Source organism: Cyprinodon variegatus, unplaced genomic scaffold, assembly GCF_000732505.1.
Source record: "Cyprinodon variegatus isolate N-32 unplaced genomic scaffold, C_variegatus-1.0 Scaffold401, whole genome shotgun sequence".
Lineage (NCBI taxonomy): Eukaryota > Metazoa > Chordata > Actinopteri > Cyprinodontiformes > Cyprinodontidae > Cyprinodon > Cyprinodon variegatus.
This window is the reverse complement of record NW_015150854.1, coordinates 593,499-615,174: the sequence shown is the minus strand read 5'-3', so window position 1 is coordinate 615,174 and position 21,676 is coordinate 593,499. Positions and strand designations below refer to the sequence as shown.

The following is a 21,676-nucleotide window of genomic DNA, read 5'->3' as shown; positions in this document are numbered from 1 at the left end:
GTATTTTCACCCCTTCCCAAAATGACTTCAACAGAAGGTTTCCAGATGGATATGCGGAGCAAATCCATCTGGCGGAGTCAGGTTAGGTTTAATAGGTATGTGTCAAAATCATCAAACCAAGTTTATGGGAATTTCTTATGTAAATTATTTGAATTAATCTTAAAATTTGGGTAAAATATATCCTTGAGTGCACCACTGTCATGGATATTGTACATTGCTTTATAAACAAGACCCCAGATCTGTATGTATGACAAGAATGAAATGTATTAAGGCACAGATCTGAATGTTAATTTTGTTGCAACCTGATATAAACCACCCACAGACTCAAATACTGTATCCAAAAGCAAACTTAAACAAACAGAATAAAATCTTGACATGTGTTAAAAGAGGGAAAAAGAATGTCCTTTGTAACCACACCACCTCATAAATATGAAATGTAAAAATACCAGTGTTAAGATAGAGGAAACTTGTTGGGGGGCCTTCAGAAACACGGCAATGTTAGTCTTTACCTGTTCCGCTGCTGATAAGCCTCAGATGTGAGGTCTGGAGAGACGGTTGGCGATGGAGTAGAAGGGGAGAGGGGTGTACGGGACCAAGGTGCTGGGTGGGTTCCTGCCCCACCTCGGAGGGAGTCAGTAGAGTAGGAGGAGGGTAAAGTGGAGGAAACGGCCCGACGGCCCCCCGACACTCCGGAATAAAAAGAAGAGTTTCCAGAGTAGCCAGAATAAGGCCGAGAGTAGTTTGGAGCAAAAGAGTTGCTCCTGGCGGTCCATGACGAGTGCCGAGTATTGTAGGAGTCCAAGTTGTCAAGAGATTCCCCTCTGCAAAGCCAACCCACACCACACCCATCCGGTAAGATGTTAGTCAAAGAAAAAAACCGTCTGGCTACCAACTGGTTTTAAATTTCTAACCAAATGAGCTCAATGGATGTCAATGAGGTAGACAGACGGTTTGATGTTTCAGCTTTAGTACCCCAGGTCTTATTAACAGTAAAGAACCGCCCACCACCCATTGAGGGGAATTGTCTACCTGCGCATGGGTGGCACCTCGCTCTCCCTGTTGATGGCTGTGCTGGCGGCGCGCTGACGGATCCAACTGTTGTCCGTCAAGAGAGGGGTCTTCTTCTTCATCTCATTGAGGATCTGCTGCCGCTCCAACTCAGCCTGGGATAGAGACTGTTGACTCTTCTTCTCAGAAGCTCCGCTTCCTGTCACCGCATCTGGGAAGGAGAGATTAACAGTGTAATAATGTTTTTTATGAAATTATGCTTTTCTGCTAGATAAAACTTTCCTTAATGATTTAATACACTACAGCAGAAAGAGTTCAATATATGGAAAAAGTGTTCATACCCCATGCTATACCAACAAACCTTAGTAGGTTTTTATAAAGATTTAATGAGATCAAAAAAGTGAAAGATAAATATATTTTTTTAATCTTTGCAGCACAAAGACATCTATAAATTGTGGCATTCATTCGTTCAGCATCACTGAGTCAAGGCTGTGAGGAACTGCTTTTCTTTGCAAACGGCAAATCTTTCTGCAGCTACTCTATCCTTCTATAAGCTCTACTAACCTTTGCTAAAAGACTTTAATTTCTGCCCTATCTTCTCTATGAAATAACTGAGACAGCTTGAATAAAGAGCATCAGCGAAATCAATTTTCTGGTTCTTCCACAAACTCGATTTGATATATAAAGATAGTTTTTTTTTGCCCTGTATCTACCTACATCAATATTCTTATCAAACGTGAGCAGCATGTCCATTCTGGCTGAACAACAGCATCCCTGATGCCACGCTCACCTGTGTTAGGGGGATGCGCTGATTGCTGTCACAAATAGGGCTTTGCATGTTGCAAAATGTTCAATTTGGAAATGTACCTTCTGTACGTTCTTCTACATACTCTATTAAATTGAAGGAATTTTTTTCAGGGCATCGGTGTAAAGAGGTCTAACTACAGATGTAGACACATCTTTCAGATTTTGTCTTCTAAAAAAGGTTGAAAGCTATAGCGGGTAAAATAAGTATTGAACACGCCACCATTTTTCTCAGTAAATATGTTTCTTGTGGTGCTATTGACAGGACATTTTGACCAGATGTTGGTAACAATCCATGCAATCCACAATCCGCACAAACCATAGCTGTCCAGAAATTAAGTTGTACGTAATAATGTGGAATGGCACAGGGAAAAAGTATTGAACACCTGAAGAAAGGAAGGAGCAAAAAGTCATGGAAAACCAAGACACAAGCCGACATCTCTCAGTAGTTAGAAAGCAATCCTGCCCCCTGTCAGTGCAAATTAATATCAGGTGGTTCAGTCCCAAATTATGGCCTATAAAAAGGTGTTTCTAGTATAACACTACAAAAATCTCATGATGGGTGAAAGTAAAGGGTTTTCTAAAGACCTTCACAACCTTAATGATGGCATTGGTTAAAGAGGGATTACTAAACTTCTGAATCTTCCAATGAGCACTGTTGTGGCCAAAATCAGGTGCAACCGGAAGAGTTATCCATGAGCATAACACCAATTGTGGAGAGCTTCAGAAAGACCTGTAATTAGCAGGCATAATTGTTTCAAACAAAACAGAAACTAATGCACTCAACTGACATGGCTTGTATGCACGCTCATCACGCAAGACTCCATTGCTGAGGAAAAAGCATTTTGAAGCCCCATGTTAAGGTTGCTGCACAACATTTAGACAAGGCTGTAAAATATTGGCATACACATCATGTTCGGAGTTCAAATGGCGCTGCACATGACCCCAAAAACACCATACCACCAGTATGGAGGTGGGAACATCATGGCGTGGGGTTGTTTTTCAGCATATGGTACTGGCAAACTTCAAATAATTGAAGGAAGGATGAATGGAAAACTGTACAATTCTTGATGAATTGCACAGGATGAGGAAGATGAAACGTGGGTGGACATTTCATCTAGATAATGACCCCAAACACACAGCCAAGGAAACTCTCAACTCGTTTAAGAGAAAGAAAATACAGCTGCTATAATGGCCCAGCCAATCACATGACTTGAATCCAATAGAAAATCTTTTGGAAGAACTAAAGATCAGAGATTATAGAAGGGGTCCACGAAGCCCTCAAGATTTATAGACTGTTTGTGTGGAAGAATGGGCCAAAATCACACCTGAGCAATGCATTCGACTAATTTCTCCTTACGGGAGGCGTCTCGAAGCTGTCATTGCCAACAAAGGCTTTTGTACAAAGTATTAAATAAATTTCCCAAAGTGCGTTCAATACCTTTTTTCCTATGTCATTTCACTTTATTACACATAAATCAATTTCTAGAAGTCTATGGTTTGATTTCTTTGTATGTGTGGGTTGCATTGATTGTTACTGACATCAGTTGACAACAATATGTCTTCAATAACTTCTTATTGACTAATCTTGTTGATCTATGTCATAAAATCATGTTGAGGTTTCTGCAAAATCCTTTAAGGGGTATGAAAACTTTTCCAGGTTGCTAAACAAATCACTTTAATCATGCCTAACAAAAAAAAGTATCTGAAAGTTATTTCATTGCAATCAAATAGCTTCTGTTCTGCCGCGGGTGCAGTAATCGAGTCTCTTTATCTTAAGCCAGCTGATTAACGTGTCATTTTGTTGGTCCAGGGCAAATCAAATAGCTGTGAATTTTGATTTAGTGAAACGACAAATCAGTTGATCATGATGGAAGCAGACTGAGAGAGATTCATAAAAATGAATAGATGGCGGAGCTTCCAGGAACCGAGCCGACCTCTTTCTTCCTCTCCGTATCTCATGGCTCTGAAGTTGTTTATCTTTTCCATCAATGATGCAGTCCTCTGCCTTTGGGTTTCTTTGGCACGTAAAATCTTCAAATCTTCCAGCAACCTGAGAGACGTGCCCTCTGGCTGCAATAACACACCTACGCACAGCGGAACAGGTCCCGCACACACACACATGTCGTCACACACACCTACATGGGAGTCATTCAGGAAAGAACCTGGAGGAAGAAGTAAATGAGCTAAACTGACCTCTCCTCTGAGGCTTGTCGTCCTCATCAAGCTGGGGGGACGACTGAGATTTTGCCCTGTCAAATAAAAGATTGAAAACATAATTAGAAAAGAAAAGCTATAACAAACCCTCAGTTCAAACATTGCTGGTAAAGCTTGTCAGGTGTTTGAACCTTAATGTTTCCATTCCTAAGGGCAGGGTTTGAATTTTTTCATAGCTCAAAACCTCAGTAAAACCCACTTTAACATCTGAAGGTTTGAACCAAGAAGCAGCTAACTCTACAGAGAAAGAAATGATTTATTTTCCCATTTTGGTAGATTTGTACTTGTATTACCAGAAGCATTTTTTAAGAACTTTAGGTAAACGTACGTATTCATATTACAAACGTACACCTATAAATATAAGTTCACACAAACACCATAAAAGTTAAAGTTATATTGGTTTTAGGCTTTAATAACATTTTCTTTTGTTAAGATAAAATAAAAAATATATAAATATTTTTTTTTAAATAAATGAAGGAACAGTGTGGTATTTTGTAGCATTTAAAACCCTTTGATATTGGTAGCCACCAACATTTTGCTACATTAGCATAGCTTGGTATAAATATTTTATTCTCCTTCTAGGAAGAACTGGTAGAGACCTAACTTTTTAAACATGGACCAGAAATTCTCAAAAGAATTAAGTTGGGACCACTCACAGATTTAAGTTTAGCTGCTTTGTGTGATGCACCAGTACAACTGGTTATGAAATAGTCACGCAGCATGATGCTGCCACCACAATGCATGAGACTGTGCAGTCCTAACCTTGACGACTATAAACATAATTAAGTTGACCGTGCAGTGGCTATTTAGTTACATTTTGTTTAATTTTTTCATGTAACCTCTTTCCAGAAAGCATTTGGCCCATTCTCATGAGGCTATTACATATTTTACTTGTGACTTCACGGCATCTCATAAATGCAGTTTAGGTCAGATAGTTAAAACCAGTGCTGGATTGGATGCTCCAGCTGGATAATGAGCCCAAACATACATCAAACCTAGTTTTGGAATAGATAGCTGGCTAAGCTAATGGAATGACCTCCAATTCTTCTGAAACTAATGATCCCTAAGGTGCAACATGCCATTTATTTAAATGTTTTTTAAGTGTATGATTAAACATTATGTATGATTTTGCCCAAAGATCAAAAGGCCCAAAAGTAACATCCATGCCTAAAATGTGTGTTTGCAAACCCCTATAAGCTACTACACACAATTAAATCCATTTCTAGTTCTCACTGTAAAGTTATTTCGCAGAAGGAGAGTCAGGGTAATCTCAATCTCCACCAAATTCCTTAAACTGATCAAATAATCCTACAACTGTTCTTTTTCTTTTTTTCTATTTGTCCTGTCAAATCTTTTCAAACACAGTTAAAAATAATTTTTATCCCAAGCTAAAAAAAGAAAGAAAGAAAGAAACAATTAAATAAAATGATTACTAGGTATTATGTTGGATCACTATCACTCTCAGCCAATAATATTTGATATTTGTCTCTGTATTTCACATCGTTTCTGCCTTTTCGTTCTGTAGCATTCTGAGAGAATGCAGGGTTTATTTCTCTGAGCCAAAGACATACATAGATGCTTAAGTCCTCCTGGAGAGCTTCTCCTAAATCTAAAGGAGGAACTAAGTTTGCTTAAAAAAAAAATCTGTGATTGAATATAACTTTGATAAAGTGCAAATCTGCGTTGTTCCTATATCCATTTTTCCAACCTTTTATTACTGTAATCTTTGATGTTAGTAATGGGGTGTAATGGGGTTTGATGGGGTGAATATGTAGGAAATAAAGCAATGCAATAACCACTTTAAATGTTATGGCTTACAGAGAGGAGTTTGGCTGCAGGAGCATGCAACAAACCATTGAAGCTTTTGCAGCACTGACCTGTCAGTGAAGGACAGCGAAGGCTGAGCACTGTCAAAGTCGTGGGAGACAGCAGCCCTTTGGTGAGCAGGAGTATGCACAGACAGGTGGGATGATGGGGGGGGGGCGAAGCAGAGCAAATGTATTAGTTGCAGTTAAGTTAATGAACAAATAAAGCGCACTAAATGATAGGAAGTCATGCGAGTTAAAGTGTTGGGACAGTACAGGAGGTGCAAGGGCATTTCTATTGTACTGACCACCTCTGCTGCTCAAAGGCTTTCTGCCTGCGCTGCTGCTCTGCCGCCTCCAGCTGCCTTCTCTCCTGCTCCCTGGCCTCCTCTTTCCTCCTCAGCTCTTCATCTTTCATCCTCTGCATTCTCAACTCCTCCTCCCTCTCTTCCCTTCTTTTCCGCTCCTCCTCCTCCTGAATTTCCCTCCTTCTCCTCTCCGCTGCCTGCCGCTGTCGCTCCTGCTCCATCTTCCTCTGCTTCTCTTCCTCCTCCCACAGAGTAGGTGTGGGCTGCTGGACAGAAGATGGGGGCGATTGTGGACTCACACCGTGGTTCACCTGGAGACTCCTAGGCTGCTGGAGAGAATGAGAAGATAAGAAAGGGAGAACTAAAGCAAACAATGTCCTTTATCTTTCCCAACATTAGAAGGAGACACTTTTTAAACAGACTTAGATAATTCCACTAAGAATATGAATATCAAGATAAAAACTGAATTATTTAACTTCAAGAAGAATCATGCTGATAATACAGATGAAGATTTTATAATAAGAGTTTTTATTGCATGATATTTATTACAAATATCATGAATAAACCTTTTTCTTGTCCTGCTTTTTCTTTGCCTTTTATCTGCAACAGTCCTGCTTTTAAAAGTTAAATATAAGATTGTGACATCACCTAATGGTTTTATAATTACAGGATTTCTTTTCACAAAAAGGTTTTTGGATACATTTGGACAAACTTCAACTGTGACTCATGACTAATTGCTACCCTTGAAGGACAAGTCATACATATTTTCAAGCGTTAATCCAGAGCAGTGAAATACTTCCATTACCTGTTGGTCGCCTCCGCTTGTCACAATCTCCTGCTGGGCCTTCAGCCACTCCTCCTGCAGCTTCTCCTGATCACGCTTATATTTTTCCTGACAGCAGAAAGAGGTCTATTAATGCACAAACACTTTTTTTTCTCATATATATAACACACAGAAACGAACAGCGTCTTGCAATGGGTATTTATATCCCATGAGCTCTTATATATTTTGTGACAGAAGAACAAAAAATTTTCAATAGTGCAAAATTGTGATGTGAAAGAAAAATTAAAAAAGGATAAAAGAAAAGAAATCACAGATGTCCTTTGGTCATATTTTTGTTAAACAATTTTTTGAACGACTTTTCCATCCGTTTAGCTTCAATGTGTCTACTAATGAAAAGCAACACAACGCTTTTACAACTGCTTTTATTCTAAAAGAATGTCATCTTGATCCTATATAACTTGTCCTCCAAATTCACAGCATATTGAAATGAACATCCTTCTTATCCTGACCTCTCTCTATTGCCTCTCTGTGAATTTGTTTATATTTTATTATCAGCTTATAAATGTTTAAACCGTTCTTCTCCTCTTTACCTCTCAAATCTACTCCTGCCTCATCTTTCAGCTGCTTTTATTTGTCTCAAAATTAGGCAGAAATTTAAGGGAGATCACTTCCTTCAAATGTTAGACAAGCATCTTCCCTTTATTAAAAGCATTCTTCTTTAATAGCTATAATAAACCTTTGAGGCTTTTACAGGGCGACTATAATACACAGCGGTCAACTGTTTAGTTAATTGGTGATTTCTGATGGCTGTCTTTTGAATTGTTAGTTTTAGAGGTATAAGAGTTAATAACACTAAATTTAATTTCACTCCAATGTTTTAAGATTGTAATAAAAATCATAATAAGTTCACAAAACCATGAATCTTTTTCCTTTCACTTCTCAAATATACAATACCCTCTGGTACTCATATAAGGACCAAAATAAATACACTGATGTTTCTGGTTTCAATGAGACAAAATGTGAGAAATGGGAAGTGTTGCGAATATTTTCACACAAAACTGTGCATACTGTTCCTTTCAACAGAAATGACAGCTACGAATTTAATAGTATGTACCGCCTACAGAGAGAGTTCAGCAATAATGTCTCCATAATAGAGTTAAGGTCACCTATATCTTATGTAATGACTGAGAGAGTCCTCCTCTGAAGAACCTATTAAACTTTGCCCAGCACATCTTGAAATCAGCACTTTTATCTTACAGGGATGAAGACTGCTGTAGCAAGAAAGCCTCTGAGATTCATCACGAAATACCACCTCTGCAACTTGATCTAGGCCTTTAAAACCTAATTTAAATTCAGATCTTCAATCACTTAGTCTTCATTTTTATCTCTGCTTAGTTTAACTTTCTTACAAAGTGGAGAAAAGAATAATGTTGGTCAATTGTTATTGATTAAACAAACTGTTCTTAGTTTTACAGTGATAATTTGCTCCCCAAAACAGAAAAGTTAGACCAATTAAGTGTGCTATGATAATTTGTACGTGCTTCCTACATACCTGTAAGAGGCGCTCTTGCTCCTTTTGCCATTTCTCTTGTCTCTTGCGCTCCTCTTCAGGGTCCCACGACCAGCGGCTAGAGGAGGTTGGAGTGATCGGAGGAACAGGGATCTGGAGACACCCAAAGCAATCAGGAAGTTGACACTTTTAAACTTTTCTACACATTTATCCTTAAAATGCTTTGGTGTTAGTTAGCTTTTCTAAAGCCAGGGGAATACATAACAAAGTTTCTCTGAAAATAGAGCTTTTCCAAGTCTTGGAAAAAGCTTTTAAAATTTGCATCCTGTAAATCTGTCCAATTATAAATTACAGGTTTCCAAATCTTTATATTACATTGCACTCTTTTTTGATGTGCAGGAAACCCCAGATGTTTAGATCTTAATGAGCGTTTCATATGCTCTTGTTTGGATCCTTGCAAGGTTCAACCTTACTTGTTAATAACTAGTCCGTCTTAGAAATACGAACAAATTAGATCCCATATAGACAAAAGATAACATGAGTTTTAGGTTTGTGGGAAGAACCCGGGGAGAACATGCAACATCTCCTGCAGAACATCACCCTCAAGTCCCAGCAGACATCATGTGCTCATCACTCTACAGGTTTCCTTAGAGTATTGTATTCTACCTGTCTTTCCGTATATTTTGAGCACCATTTTTGTTGCTGATAAGGAAATGCATCCCATTACAATGGTGCTGCCAGAGCTTATTATAGAGGGCTGAATATATCATAATTTTCAGACTTTTTTTCTTTTAGAAAATCTAAAACTCCTTTTTCTTTACCCCTGACATAATGTTCATAAACACTATAAAACACGAAATTGGAGGTTGTGGCGTAATCAAAAGAGTACAAGGCTGTGTAGCTGCAGATAATACAATGTGTAAAGGCCAGACACTCTTAATAGTGTGTCTGGGATTCATGGACAGCGATTAACGGTGTCTGCTTTCACAGATGTTGTCATGGTGAAAGAGCAAACATAACACAGAAGAAAAGAACATTTCCTCTGACAAACTGACACTACTTACATCTGGCACGGAAGACTCTGATCCTCCTGGGAAAGAAACAACATTGAGTCAATACCTGAGGCATGCACGGGCAGAGCAATGCAGCACATGTAAATAGACAAGTTAACCCTGAGGCCTGAGAATACATAAACATCCAGATTAATGGCTTATTAAAGCTCCGGTTTAAATAGAAAGTGTTGATATGTGTTTGGAAATTAAAATTGAAACCAAAGCACCAATTACTGTCTTCACCAAGCCTCAGGTAACAGCTCAAATTTCTACTCATTAGGATTCATTGAGACTCGTCACAGCATATCACAAACATATTGACATTTACGCCTGATGTGCATTCAATATCTGTAAAAGGGAAATCAATAACCTGATTGCAAAAACCCAATCAAACAAGCTGAAATTAGCAATCAGCATGCAGGAGCAGGAAAAGAGAAGAGAATAAGGACAGCGCCAGTATGACAAGCAGACATGCTCAATAGGTGCATGTCAGGAATGCTTGAAACTCAATGAAGAGTGTAGAAAAGTGTTAATCTCTTAATACCACAAATGCAACAGGATTCAACGAATGTGCTTTTGTGGTTGGTACGTTGGGATACCGGCACACTACAAACCTTTGGCAGCAGAATTAGCTGCTTTAATTTGCAGGATTATAATCCTTTTTTTTTTTTTGATAGGCATCAATTTGGACAAAAATATTGACCAGATTTGGTTTAACCAGGATGTCAGCATCCCAAGCTGTACCAAGCAAAGGTAAGGAGGTTACACACAGTAAACTCTGTTTACCACAGAGGAAGGCCAGCGCACTGACACTAGACTCTGAGTCTCCTGAGGGAGGGAAGGGGTACAGCGTAAGGGTTAAGCTTCAACACCAGACCAGAAAAAGTACAAAATAAAAAAAGATCCCTTTTTTCTTTTTTAAACCACTGCACAAAATGTCAGGAAAACATGCAGCACTGACTCTGCAGTCAGGAGAATACAAACGAATAAAAAGCACAGAGAAGTCTGCCATCAGCACACAGAACACAGAGTCAGCATCAGGAACCACATACATCCCTTTCAGGTGTTCTTCTTTTTGAGTTTTACCTTGTTCAAAAAACTCTGACCTCCGTTTAAAGTTTTTCAAAGATATTGGTTCTGACTCTACATGAGAAATGGAAAACAGGGTTAAGTGACACAGAACAGAAGAGAAAAAAATTAGTTCAAACTGAGGAGACCGACTAAACAGTCAGATTGGTTGGCAACATATGGAAAGATTAATATCAAACTGAAAAAGCTGGAAAGGTTATTAAACCTTTGGTTTGAGCGCAGTTATTCAGTAAAAAAAAATCTATGGTTTAGAGAAATGTTATAATAACATAAAAATACACTGTCAGTAATGCAATAGTTTTTTCTTTATTGTTATTTCCAACTCAATATAATAAACTCATGAAGCTTGATGTACAAATAAAAAAACAAGAAAGCAGTGATACGTTGAATAATCTGAAATCTAATAGATGTGTTTGGTTTTTTCACAGCTTTTCTATCTAAAATGTAAATTCAGTGTTATGAATATTAAGCAGGGTGGAGGATCTGTGATTCTGTGGGCTTGTTCCTGGGGTGCAGAATATTTGGAGATCAAAAAAATCTGGTGTCCTCAGCTAGAAAATGGAAAATTGTATCCCTGGTGTATCTTTTAACAGGACTGCCTTTAAGAGATGGCTAATTCAAAATTGACCCAATTCATGATTCAATTCTAGTTGATTAACCCTATTTGGTAGGAAACAGATGAGTCTAGGTGACCTAGAAAGAGAAAGTGTAAAATGGAAGGTCAAAGGTCCACTTCTCAGCTCCAACCCTCAGAAAACTCAGTGCTGTTCTAGGAGCAACAGGGAGTTTTACAATTATTAGCTGTTGTCTACCAGTAAACAGTGCCATTTTGTTAAAATCGTGTTATTTCTTAAAGAGTGAAATTTTTGTTTGTTTACTGAGTTATAGTACTCAAATTGAAGGTTAGATGTCCTAAATTTTTCAGCATGACATTACTGTACCACAATAAAAACAAAACCATTTTTACCAACCAATTTGTCTGTTCCGTATATCACCAACACATGGTCATGAATCACATTACTGGCCGAGCTTTATGTATATTTCACAGTTTCGCTCTGGCCAAAAACAATCTTAGACACTTAGACATCACTTTTGTAACCTTTCCAACTTTTATCACTGCTCCTTACCTTTATTCCTCATGGTCACTGGTTCATGACGGAAGTCCCCATTAACTTTGTCTGAAGCCACGTCCTGCAGGGAAAGATTTTAGGCTTTATACTCAATGAAAGTCAATTCAGGAGGATAAATACAGGAAAAACACCAAACACACTGAAGAGTTTTCAGCTTCACTAAGCCGAAAGGTGACAGTTTGGTTGGCAACTGAAGAATCAGTTACTTTTCCATGGCTATGTGCTACCAGTTTGCTGCAGGTTAGTGATTTGTTTACAGCATCAATAAGCTGAGGGAAAATAAAGTCATGGTGAAATATTGACATTTTTTCTTTTTGTTTCTTACATTTTGAGGTATTTCTGAGGTTCGTTTAGACTCAGAGAGTGAGAGAGTGCTAACATTTTAGTAGATAACAGGAAGACTTATTGGAGTATGACACAACTTCCGTTTCTTTTTTTTTTTATTTCATGCTAATCTTTGAACCTCTATTTGTCAGAAAATGCTGGAATAGTAAGCTGGCTCAGGGAGACTACACCGCATATTTACTATAACTAAACATCCTTATTTAATTTAACACATAATATTCAGTGCTAAAGACAGTTTAAGTCTGTCCAGATATAAACAATTAATGACCAATTATATGAAAGGTAAGAAAACATCATGTAAAACTTGTCCAATAATAGTTTTTATAGAGCAACTGAACTTTATCATCACTTACCACAAGAGGAAGAGTGGGCGGTTCTTTAGCCAGCACCGTTTCTGTGACTGTACGTGAAGTAAAATCCAGGCTGGAACTGACAGTCTTTGTCTCAGGGGAACCTAGAAGTATCGGATGATCCGTACTGGTCAGATTGACGGTCTTATGGCTTTTAAATGGCAGGGAAGGTTGATCTCTGTCCCAGTCTGCATGCAGTAAATGCAATGGCAAAACAAATATAGATGGTGTGCTTGAAGGTAAACCCATTATCTGTGCATGTAAGTGTATGTAAGTCCATGAGTTTGTCAGTGGGAACCCCAACATCTAGAAACAGAAGTTACACACACACCGCTATAAAGCAGGGGAGACGAGGGGTGATGTTATAGTGTTATTGTGGAGGGCAGCAGGGGGGGCCACAGAGAAACCACCTTCCCCAGCCATGCACCTAGTAAAGCTATAAACCCATACAGCGTTACTTCTAGGCATGATATGACTGGGCTTTACTAAACCTTTTCAACTAGCCTTTCATGTTAGTTTCAGACTACTCTGGGTGGTTTAGTTCTTATATGACACTGAAATTCTTAAAAGGCTAAAAGTTACAGTGACAGTGACGTGAACCTAAAGAAGGTTAGTTTTCCAGAGGAAAATGTATTTAGAAATACAAAAAAATCAAGAGCAAAGAGAACAAACAATTTGGAAAAGATAAAAAAATTAAATAAAAATGCAAAGAAAACAAAACAGGGGTGAGAGAAAATACATTCCACCCTCAGAAGAGATAAGAATAAAAAATATCACAGGTCCTTCATCATTTAGCTGTCATGATATCATTCATGGATGACTTCACGATAGTTTACGGACCAATTTAAATTGTCAAAACTGTTTAGCAACGCCCAGAGATTAAGCAGCCTTGTCAGTCCAGGAAAGTAACCCCTAAACCTTTCCTTTATTTTCAGTCTCTTTGCTCTCACAGCAATCAGTTTAGAGATGACTCACTGTTCTGGCCGTGACGGCGCACATCCATGACCAGACTGCCCTTCTGAAGGGCCTCATCCAAGCTGGACTTCCACTGGTCATAACTCATCTGTGCCACTGGGAGCCCGTTTACCTTCAGCACTTCATCTCCGACCTGCAGCTGGCACATCTCAGCTGAGCTACCTGACAGTTACAAAAACAAACAAAAAGGGTTTTATTACAAGAAGCAAATTTATTAATTAAACCAGCTTCTGTTACTATGACACCTGAGGATAAGATGCAGCTCCAAAAGGTTTCCTTCCAAGAACAGAAATGTACAAACTTATTGGACCCCCTTTTAAATATATATTAAGGTGTTAAAATAGTTTTATCCTTTACTGGATTTGCATAATGTGACATGAAACGATCCAGTTGTTAATTTGGGCATTTTAATAAATAGTTTTCAGCAAAATCACTGAATTTTAGAGCTTCCCCCACTGTCAATATTTGCTCCTTTTTGTAGCCCTACTGTTTGTGGTCGCTGGAAGTATATATTAGCGTTTTTCAGGTATATGGTACAAACTGCTCGTACCAAGATAATAAAAGTGAACATATTTTCCTGGCAAGTTTTGACACTTTAAGTTAATTTAGGCCTTAATAAACTGTTTCATTGGAGTGATCATATCTCTCTGCATCAGCAGCACTGTCCATCTCCCTCTGAGCCAAACATCAGCTTCTCTGATTGGCTGGTAGGATGCGTCAAGCAGCAAAAATTCTATTATTCCAACTCCAGTATCTTCTGCTTGTGAAGGGCGTCATTCGCCTCAGATGCTCAGAAGTTCAAGAGGCGCTGCTCTTGCTGCAGGACCTTTTGATGCACCTTAATGTGCGTCAACCATAGACTTTGCATGTAAAGCGGCTTCTTCTGCTGCCCAAAGCGCATTAGGTATGAATGTAGCATTAGCCTGAGCGGATCATAGCACAGTTAGAGCTCATATCTTTAGCCCAATTAAGAAAAGTCAATGTTTTCATTTGTGATGGTAAAATATAAAAGGCAAATAGCATCTGACAGTTGTCATGGATACTTGGTGATTCCAAGATCATCCTTTTTTCCTTAATTTTCTTCAAGCAAGCAGCAAGTTTTCTCCAACTAGCCTTCCAACTAGCCTCCTTTGTTGTAATCTTCCTTTTTGTTATTGCCCTGATTGTAACTATGGGCAATCTAAGTGGGGGAGCTTTACATGTAACCTATTACTCCGGCGCCATGTCATAAAAATGTACTTTAAAATTACAGCATTTTAAATCACATTTATTTAAATATCCATATGATTTTGTTAAAGCAATTACTTTCCAACGTTGCTTTTCCCCAACTAAATAGATGCACATAAACTGCTGATTTTTTTCTAAAGATAACTGTTTCTGTTATGTATTTTATAGGACTTTAGCATGATACTGTATGTCTTCCACCGGATCTTGTAGTGAAAAAAAATTCCTTTTTTTCTTTGCTCGAGGTTGTTTTATATTTCTTTTAAAACAAAATATAAAAATTAGGGGATGTTTGTAGCAGGTTTTATAATGTGGGATGTCAGCATAACTTAAAATACATGGCCTACTGTTCAGTGCTGGTGGGGAGCTGCAGTAGAAAAGAGAGGCTCAGACCCAGCAGATCTGACCCAGATAGATGCTGCCCTACATAGGGTTCTCGCATCACAACTGCAGTGGACTCAAAAAAACTGCTAGAGGCTAACTAGCAGTGTTGAAACTAGAAACAAAACAACCATAGCTCAGGTGTTCATCTTTACCACAGCACTGACATTATGTAACAAAGCTTTAATAACATAAAAGAATGGCATTAACAATCTATGGTGACTTTTCATTGTAAAAGTTGAGGTTCGGCCTGATCTGTGCTGGTCTACCTGGTTGGATGGAGGTGACCCGAGCTCCTGTTGAGTCCCAGGCAGCCTGAAAACCAAAGTCCCGGCTGCTGTTGGGCTTCTGGTTCAGGCTGATTCGCATCTCGCAGAAGGCCTCCTGGAAACCACACAACAGTAGCATTAGGAATGTGGACTACCTTTACACACATTAATACATCAGGTCAAGTGTATCTGCAGACTTTGACTAGAATATCCTTGAGACTTTAGTCTCCTGTAGACTAATAATTTCAGTTTCACTTAAATACCTTGCTAGTTTCTTTCTTTGGAGTAGGACTGACTGGGACGTCACTTTTAACGGGAGGCAGATCAGCTTTGATGCTCGGAGTAGAGGACAGGCCTTTCACTGTGGTATCCTTCTTTTCCTCCTCCTCTTCCTCCTCATCACTGGTGGGTGAAGAGCTGGACTGATCCTCATCCCCTGAGTTCATGTACTGATGATAGCGGCCGGGGACTGACGCCTTTTTAGAAAGATCAACATTGCCGTTGACGCCCTTGTGAGAGTCGTCCGTCTGTGAACGAGGATAAAAGTTCAGATTTAGAATGACTTTTCACACATGAGTATAAATGAAGTATAACTGAGCTGTTAATCAAAGTAAAGTCCTTCTAATTTAAACTTAATTCTTTTAATATATTTGTTATGTCACTTTTCTTTTTTTAATTAAATAAAATATAAGTTTATGCTTTCCTCTAGTGTTTTTCTATGTTAATGGTAAGTTTTTAGTACTTTAGTTCTTTTAACAGTCATTTAACAATATTGTTGTATACCAGAGATATCTACAACCTATAAGTATGTATTATAATCAGATCAGGCTACTAAATAATGGTCAATTCTTCGAAAATAAAAAAATCTGACCAACATTACGAAGACATTCTTTGTAACCTGTGTATTCTGCCCTTTTCCTAACAGCAAAACTAACTCAGTTGAATATAGTAATTTTGGTCAAACATTAACACAATATAGAGATTCACTGCATATGGGGGATATATTTATATCTTAAGCAATCATCTTTTGTTCTGATGATAATAACTTACAGCTTACAAAAAAATAATGGTCAGTTTCTAAGAGAGTTGAATAATTCAGAAGAGCTGACCTACTTGTAAATATATATATTGGACTTTACATTATTTGTTTTCAGTAATTGTTTAGGGCTTCTTATGCACTATTTCAGCATAGAGGCCATCTGCTAAATTGGCAGCATTATGATCATGATGGTGGGTTTGTGGTTTCTGCATCAGAAACAGTAAAGTTGGACAAAGGGTGAAGATGGATAGAGGTAAACAAATGGAGCATGCACAACACTAGAGATATTCACCTTTTAGCAGGAGAAATACCTGAAAATTACAACCAAAGCAACAACAGCTGAGGTGTTGAGGAAGCCCAGGCTGGTTAAAAGGCAGTCTAACAGCATTTCTGATTTTTTTGCTATATTTTTTATCTTAATCTCTACTACAATCTGGACCTTGATCTCCTCAATCTTGCTGTTCTCTCTGCTGGTTGTGCAACTATTTCAACTATACTATTTTCTATTTTATTCCAATTTCTTATCAATACCTCTCATATAAATTTTCATTTTTTTTATAATCCTTTTTTAAATTTAATTTGTTTTCTCAGCTTTAAGCCACAATCATCAAAAGAAAAAGTGCTACACTGCAAACAATTGAGATCTAAATGAGTTATTTTTTCTTCAAATAAATGCATTTTGTCTTGAATTGAGGAGAAGAGTGCGCACTTTGTCAATGGAACAAGACAATTTACATTTAAAATAAGAAAAAACAATTGCTTTATCTTATTTCAAGTGAATATTTTCTAATTATCTTCTTTTAAGTGTAAAAATACTCATTCCACTGGCATATTATCTTATTTACCTGCTCAAATTAAATGAATTAAATTAATACATTTAATTTAAGACATTTTTACTTATTTATAAATCGTTTTTGCACTCTACAACCTTTTTGATGTAAAAATCTATACAGTAGATAATCTATACTGAATTCTAAGTTATTGGTGTGTATCTGGTTTGTTCTACTTACTGTATAGGCTCTGGAAAGAGAGGAGATGCGTGAGGACTGGGTCCCAAAGGGCCTCGGAGCAACAACTGAGCTTAGCCTTGCGCTATCCGATCTTTGGTAGCTCCTGGGGAGAGAGGCGGAAACTCGAGACCCCCCTGGAGGGTTGGGTTCCATTGAGCTGAACTGTGGTCGTTGCCTGTTGATTGAACTAAAAGAGGGGACCGCCACCTCAGTTTTCGCTCCCAACAATGAGGGCCTCGATTCAGGCTCCTTCTGTGTGGAGGTGGAGGAGGCGGGGGCGCCGTCCCTCGCAGCCTTCTCTCTGCTTGTTCCACCTGCGCTTGTTTCTGCTGGACTCTTCTGTAGTGGAGCAGCTGGTTGAGAGTGGGAGCTGTGGTTGGCAGGAGTGATGGTGGAGCTGGTGATGGAGTTTCTGACTGCAGGACTGTCCACAGTTTCTGGCGAAGAGGGAGGTGAAGGTGATCTACGAGTGGGTGGGGAAGCAGCGGGGGGCTCCTCAGCTTTCACAGAGGGCTTGTAGGACTCAGAGGAATATGATGGAGTGTCGATGGTGTAGCTTCTGGCTGCAAGTGTTCGGGTAGGCGTGCGAACAGCAGGTCTGTCAAATACGTCCTCGTCGTCATCCAAGTGAGAGAGAGATGACAAACGGCTGCCTATGCTGCTTTTTCCTTTATTATCCCTGTGGACAGAAAGGTGAGGTTGGAAAGTTTTAATGTGGCAGTAATTTACAACATTTAGGATGATTTGAGGTGAGCATGATGGGACGAGATGTAGGGCGATAGACTGAATGAAGCGGACAGATTCTCACACTGAAAACACTCATCTAGTCACTGTTTCACAACATAAAACACATCATACATCCTTTCATTACCTTCGCACAGTAAGTTCCCACTCTGAGGGTGAAAAGGTGTAAAAGAGGAGTACATTTATTAAGCAGTGAAGCACCTGGATTTTTTTTTTTTTAACCTTAGATCATCGCAGCCTTCCCAGTATGTTTTATTCTTTTCTCCTCACCTCTCCTCTTGCATCTCCTTGAAGGTCTTGGACCTTTTCTCGCCGCCGTACGTGATCTGCTCTATCTTCTCCCGCTCCTCCTTCTTTTTCACTATATCAGAGTTCACACTCCGGCGCCGGTTTTTCCATTTGTTCAGGTCCTGCAAAAAAAAAAGAAATATCCTAGATCACTTTGTGCATTCCTTCATTAACACATTTAAGTTTGGGCTTAGATTAAAGCGACAGACTGTCTCACAGTATGGTGAGAATTGGAAGTTGGGGAAGAGAGAAAAAAAAAAACCAAGGTTGCATTTGAAGGTGTTCTATTTGTGAGACTGAAGCTCCTCCCGGCTTATCTCCCCAGTGGACTGTGTGACCTAAATGTTGCTTTAGGATTCCATTACTTTGCCCTGACACCAATCAGGTAGCAGGCAGGAATATTAAGTGACGAGTATATATATATATATAAAAAAAACTAAAATGTTATGTATTATGCTTTTTATTGCAACTTAATTGACAAAACTATGAAATAATTGCTGGTTGTCCTAATTTTTCAGAAACTTAAAATGCAGTTACTTTCCTTTTTTTTTTTTTTTTTATATTATTACCTCCTATCACTTCTATTATAAATGTTTGTTTATAATTGCCAACAGAGACATTTGCAGATGAGGGCAGTCAATAGCCAGAGGGCAGCACTGCACCAACCAGTTCCTGCCTTTCTGCCTTCAATCCAAACAGCTCTGATTTCAACCAGCAGCTGCAGGCTTATCTCAGAGATCATTTACTCATCTTTCACTTCAAAATTTTCTCTGCCAAAAGCAAACAATTTTGTAGTGTTTCTTTAATATGCAGAAAACCTGTAGGATAGACAACCCTAAGTATGTATCAAGTGCCCTCCTCCCATTTTGTCATAATAAAACTACAGCTTCACTGTATTTGACTGGGACTGCACAAAGGAGAGCCAGGTTAAAAAGAGGGAGGACTGTTGTATGGGTACTACAAAAAAACAGATCTACTTACATCCTGCCACTTATCCTCGCTGTCTTTTATCTGCTCACGGTACTTCTGGAGCTCTTCGAAGCGGTTCTGCCGGGTGACTGAGGGGTCCACCTGGATGTCGCTTGTTGATTTGCTCCTAAAGGAAGAACAAAAAAGAGGAAAAATAAAAATCACCTTTTTTTAAATATTAAAAATAACTTTTGCTCATTAGGTTTTGGTTAAATACATTTCATACATGCGTCATTTCTTACCATAATGACAGCTCTGTAAAAAAATCCTGTTAGATATTAATTTTACATAAAGTGTGTTAGTATAAACACCAAAAAGACCAGTCAGAAACAAATACAAGGTGATGAAGGATTAGTTGGTTAATAAACTTTATGACTGTTCTTTCCACCATCATGCAAACAAGGAAGAGTCCAAAAGGTTACAGTTGAAATAAAAGCTTCCCTTAAAAGGTTTCACAGAGTTCAGACCTCTAACTAGTCATAATGGTCACACTGCAGCCCTTAAAATGTATTTTTAAAGAAGGAGCTTTCTGCAGCCCCTTCACCCTCACCCTGAACTCGACCCTGCGTTTCATATTGAAAGGCAGCAGTTAGCAGCAACAGCAGATCAAAAGCCAAGAGTGGGACTAGACAGGGGTCAGAGCGAATCCAGAACATGCCACATTTCTGTGAGTCCGTGTTAACTCACCCGTCAGAACTCTCTGGTGTTTGCTGCTGTCTGGGGAACCAGAGAGAATCACAAACAACAAAAAGTCACATTTTTGCATCCTGCTGTCTTTTTTTTCTATCTGGTATGACTGACGGTATTTGGGTGAAAAGCTTGGGGCCAGGCAGAGACTCCTACTAAAGCTTTTCTGTAATTCCACCAAATTCCATCGACTTAGAATCTAAAATTCATCTGCTTGTCCACAGAAGGAGTCAAATAGTTGACATGACTGTCTCACTTTCTATCTGATCTGTCAGCTGTGCCCTATACCAAACTTAATCTCTTTTCTGAATGTTCATCTAATTAAAATTTCTTTATGTTTCTGTTAGAAACATAAAGGCTAGCTTTGCTCCTTTGTGCAGGCTGCCTCATATTAGGCACATCTTTTTATCTTGGATAATTTTGTGAATTTTAAATAATTGCAGGACATGGATGGAAGTTCACCAAAGGCCCTATTCATACAAGAACCATGGATGATCTGTATTGGGATTGGACGTGTGTCTGGATCTACCTCACAGACTCCATGGTGCAAACTGAAACTTAATTTCACACACAGCAGTAAAATAAATCCAGCCGCGCGTTTCTGGCCCCTGTTCTAGTAAAACTGTTGCATGTACTCTCAGAGCTGTGGGGAATGTCTGTGCTGCCTAATGCTGGCACACATTAAACGGCCTGGCTTGTTGTAGTCAGACTGTTGTATTTTTCTCTGCCCTGTCTTTCTGCTGAACTTCGAGTTTTGCATGTTGGTGTGAAGTTCTTTTCAGCTGAGGAATAAAAACACTGACCTCAGGTCAGATTCATGGCTCCTGGAGTTCAACTTATTTCAATACAAAGTCATTAAGATGCTTGTTCGTCTTTATTAAGCATATATGCGTACATTTACAATCCACAGGCAAACTCAGACGTCCAAGAAAAAGAAAAAAATATATAGAGGACAACGTTTGGATCAGTGGTGAACATGATTTATCAAATTTTCTTTGGTCAAGGAGGATATTTTGGGTTTCGGTTCATAAATCAAACAACACATATAAGCAGTAAATTTATTGCACAACCATGAAGTCCACTTTGAAAGTAAATACCATCGGACCTCTAAGCCAATGTACGCCACATTTTTGCAGCAAAAGTAACTAATGAGTCTTTTTTTCAATATTAGAAGAAAAAAAATGTTTTAAAACCAGTTATAGGCAGGTTACCATCACCAGCCTAGATAAAGGCTTTTAAACCCACTATTTTAAAGTTATTAAAGTCTTCCCTCATAGCTTTGCTTTGTTTAAAAACACTTCATATGATGCCAGAGAAATGACCAGGCAGTTTAGTTTGACTGAAAGGTTGCATAGACTGAGGCAGGTCATTCCATGCTCCTCACATTGATGCACACTGCTGGTCAGCTGGCCCCTCCCTCGACATATTTAAAGGTTTAAATTTTTTCCAGCAACAAAAATCAAAGCAAAACAACCCAATAAAAATATGATTTTTTTTAAACTGCAGCTTGTAAGCAACAGAAAAGCAAAATTTTTTCGGCAGCTGACCATCAAACATAATTTAAGGTGGAAATATGACAACTTTGGAAAATCTACATCTAATAAATCATTAACATCATAACTATTTATAATCTAAAACAGTTTTTAGAACCATATAGTACCACTATTAATATGCAGAGGTTCAAGTAA

The 21,676-nt window shown here is 38.6% G+C and overlaps 1 protein-coding gene across 9 annotated transcripts in view; it reads right to left on the bottom strand.

Annotated features, from left to right (window-relative positions):
* lmo7 (LIM domain 7) overlaps positions 1-21,676 on the bottom strand; it is a 69,505-nt gene that overhangs the window by 3,169 nt on the left and 44,660 nt on the right. For 3 of the 9 annotated variants that reach the window (XM_015387688.1, XM_015387689.1, XM_015387698.1), the window contains 18 exons: positions 19,989-20,018; positions 19,314-19,428; positions 18,315-18,454; positions 17,301-17,979; positions 15,515-15,778; positions 15,252-15,366; positions 13,378-13,539; positions 12,406-12,590; positions 11,705-11,768; positions 10,575-10,631; positions 9,501-9,526; positions 8,479-8,589; positions 6,948-7,034; positions 6,143-6,471; positions 5,907-5,963; positions 4,009-4,064; positions 1,030-1,219; positions 510-821 (listed from right to left, as the gene is read on the bottom strand). In XM_015387688.1, the coding sequence (XP_015243174.1) occupies positions 510-821; positions 1,030-1,219; positions 4,009-4,064; positions 5,907-5,963; positions 6,143-6,471; positions 6,948-7,034; positions 8,479-8,589; positions 9,501-9,526; positions 10,575-10,631; positions 11,705-11,768; positions 12,406-12,590; positions 13,378-13,539; positions 15,252-15,366; positions 15,515-15,778; positions 17,301-17,979; positions 18,315-18,454; positions 19,314-19,428; positions 19,989-20,018 (2,979 nt within the window). The remainder of the gene's footprint in view (positions 1-509; positions 822-1,029; positions 1,220-4,008; positions 4,065-5,906; positions 5,964-6,142; positions 6,472-6,947; positions 7,035-8,478; positions 8,590-9,500; positions 9,527-10,574; positions 10,632-11,704; positions 11,769-12,405; positions 12,591-13,377; positions 13,540-15,251; positions 15,367-15,514; positions 15,779-17,300; positions 17,980-18,314; positions 18,455-19,313; positions 19,429-19,988; positions 20,019-21,676) is intronic. The other 6 variants (XM_015387690.1, XM_015387696.1, XM_015387695.1 and 3 more) reach the window with 6 other exon arrangements.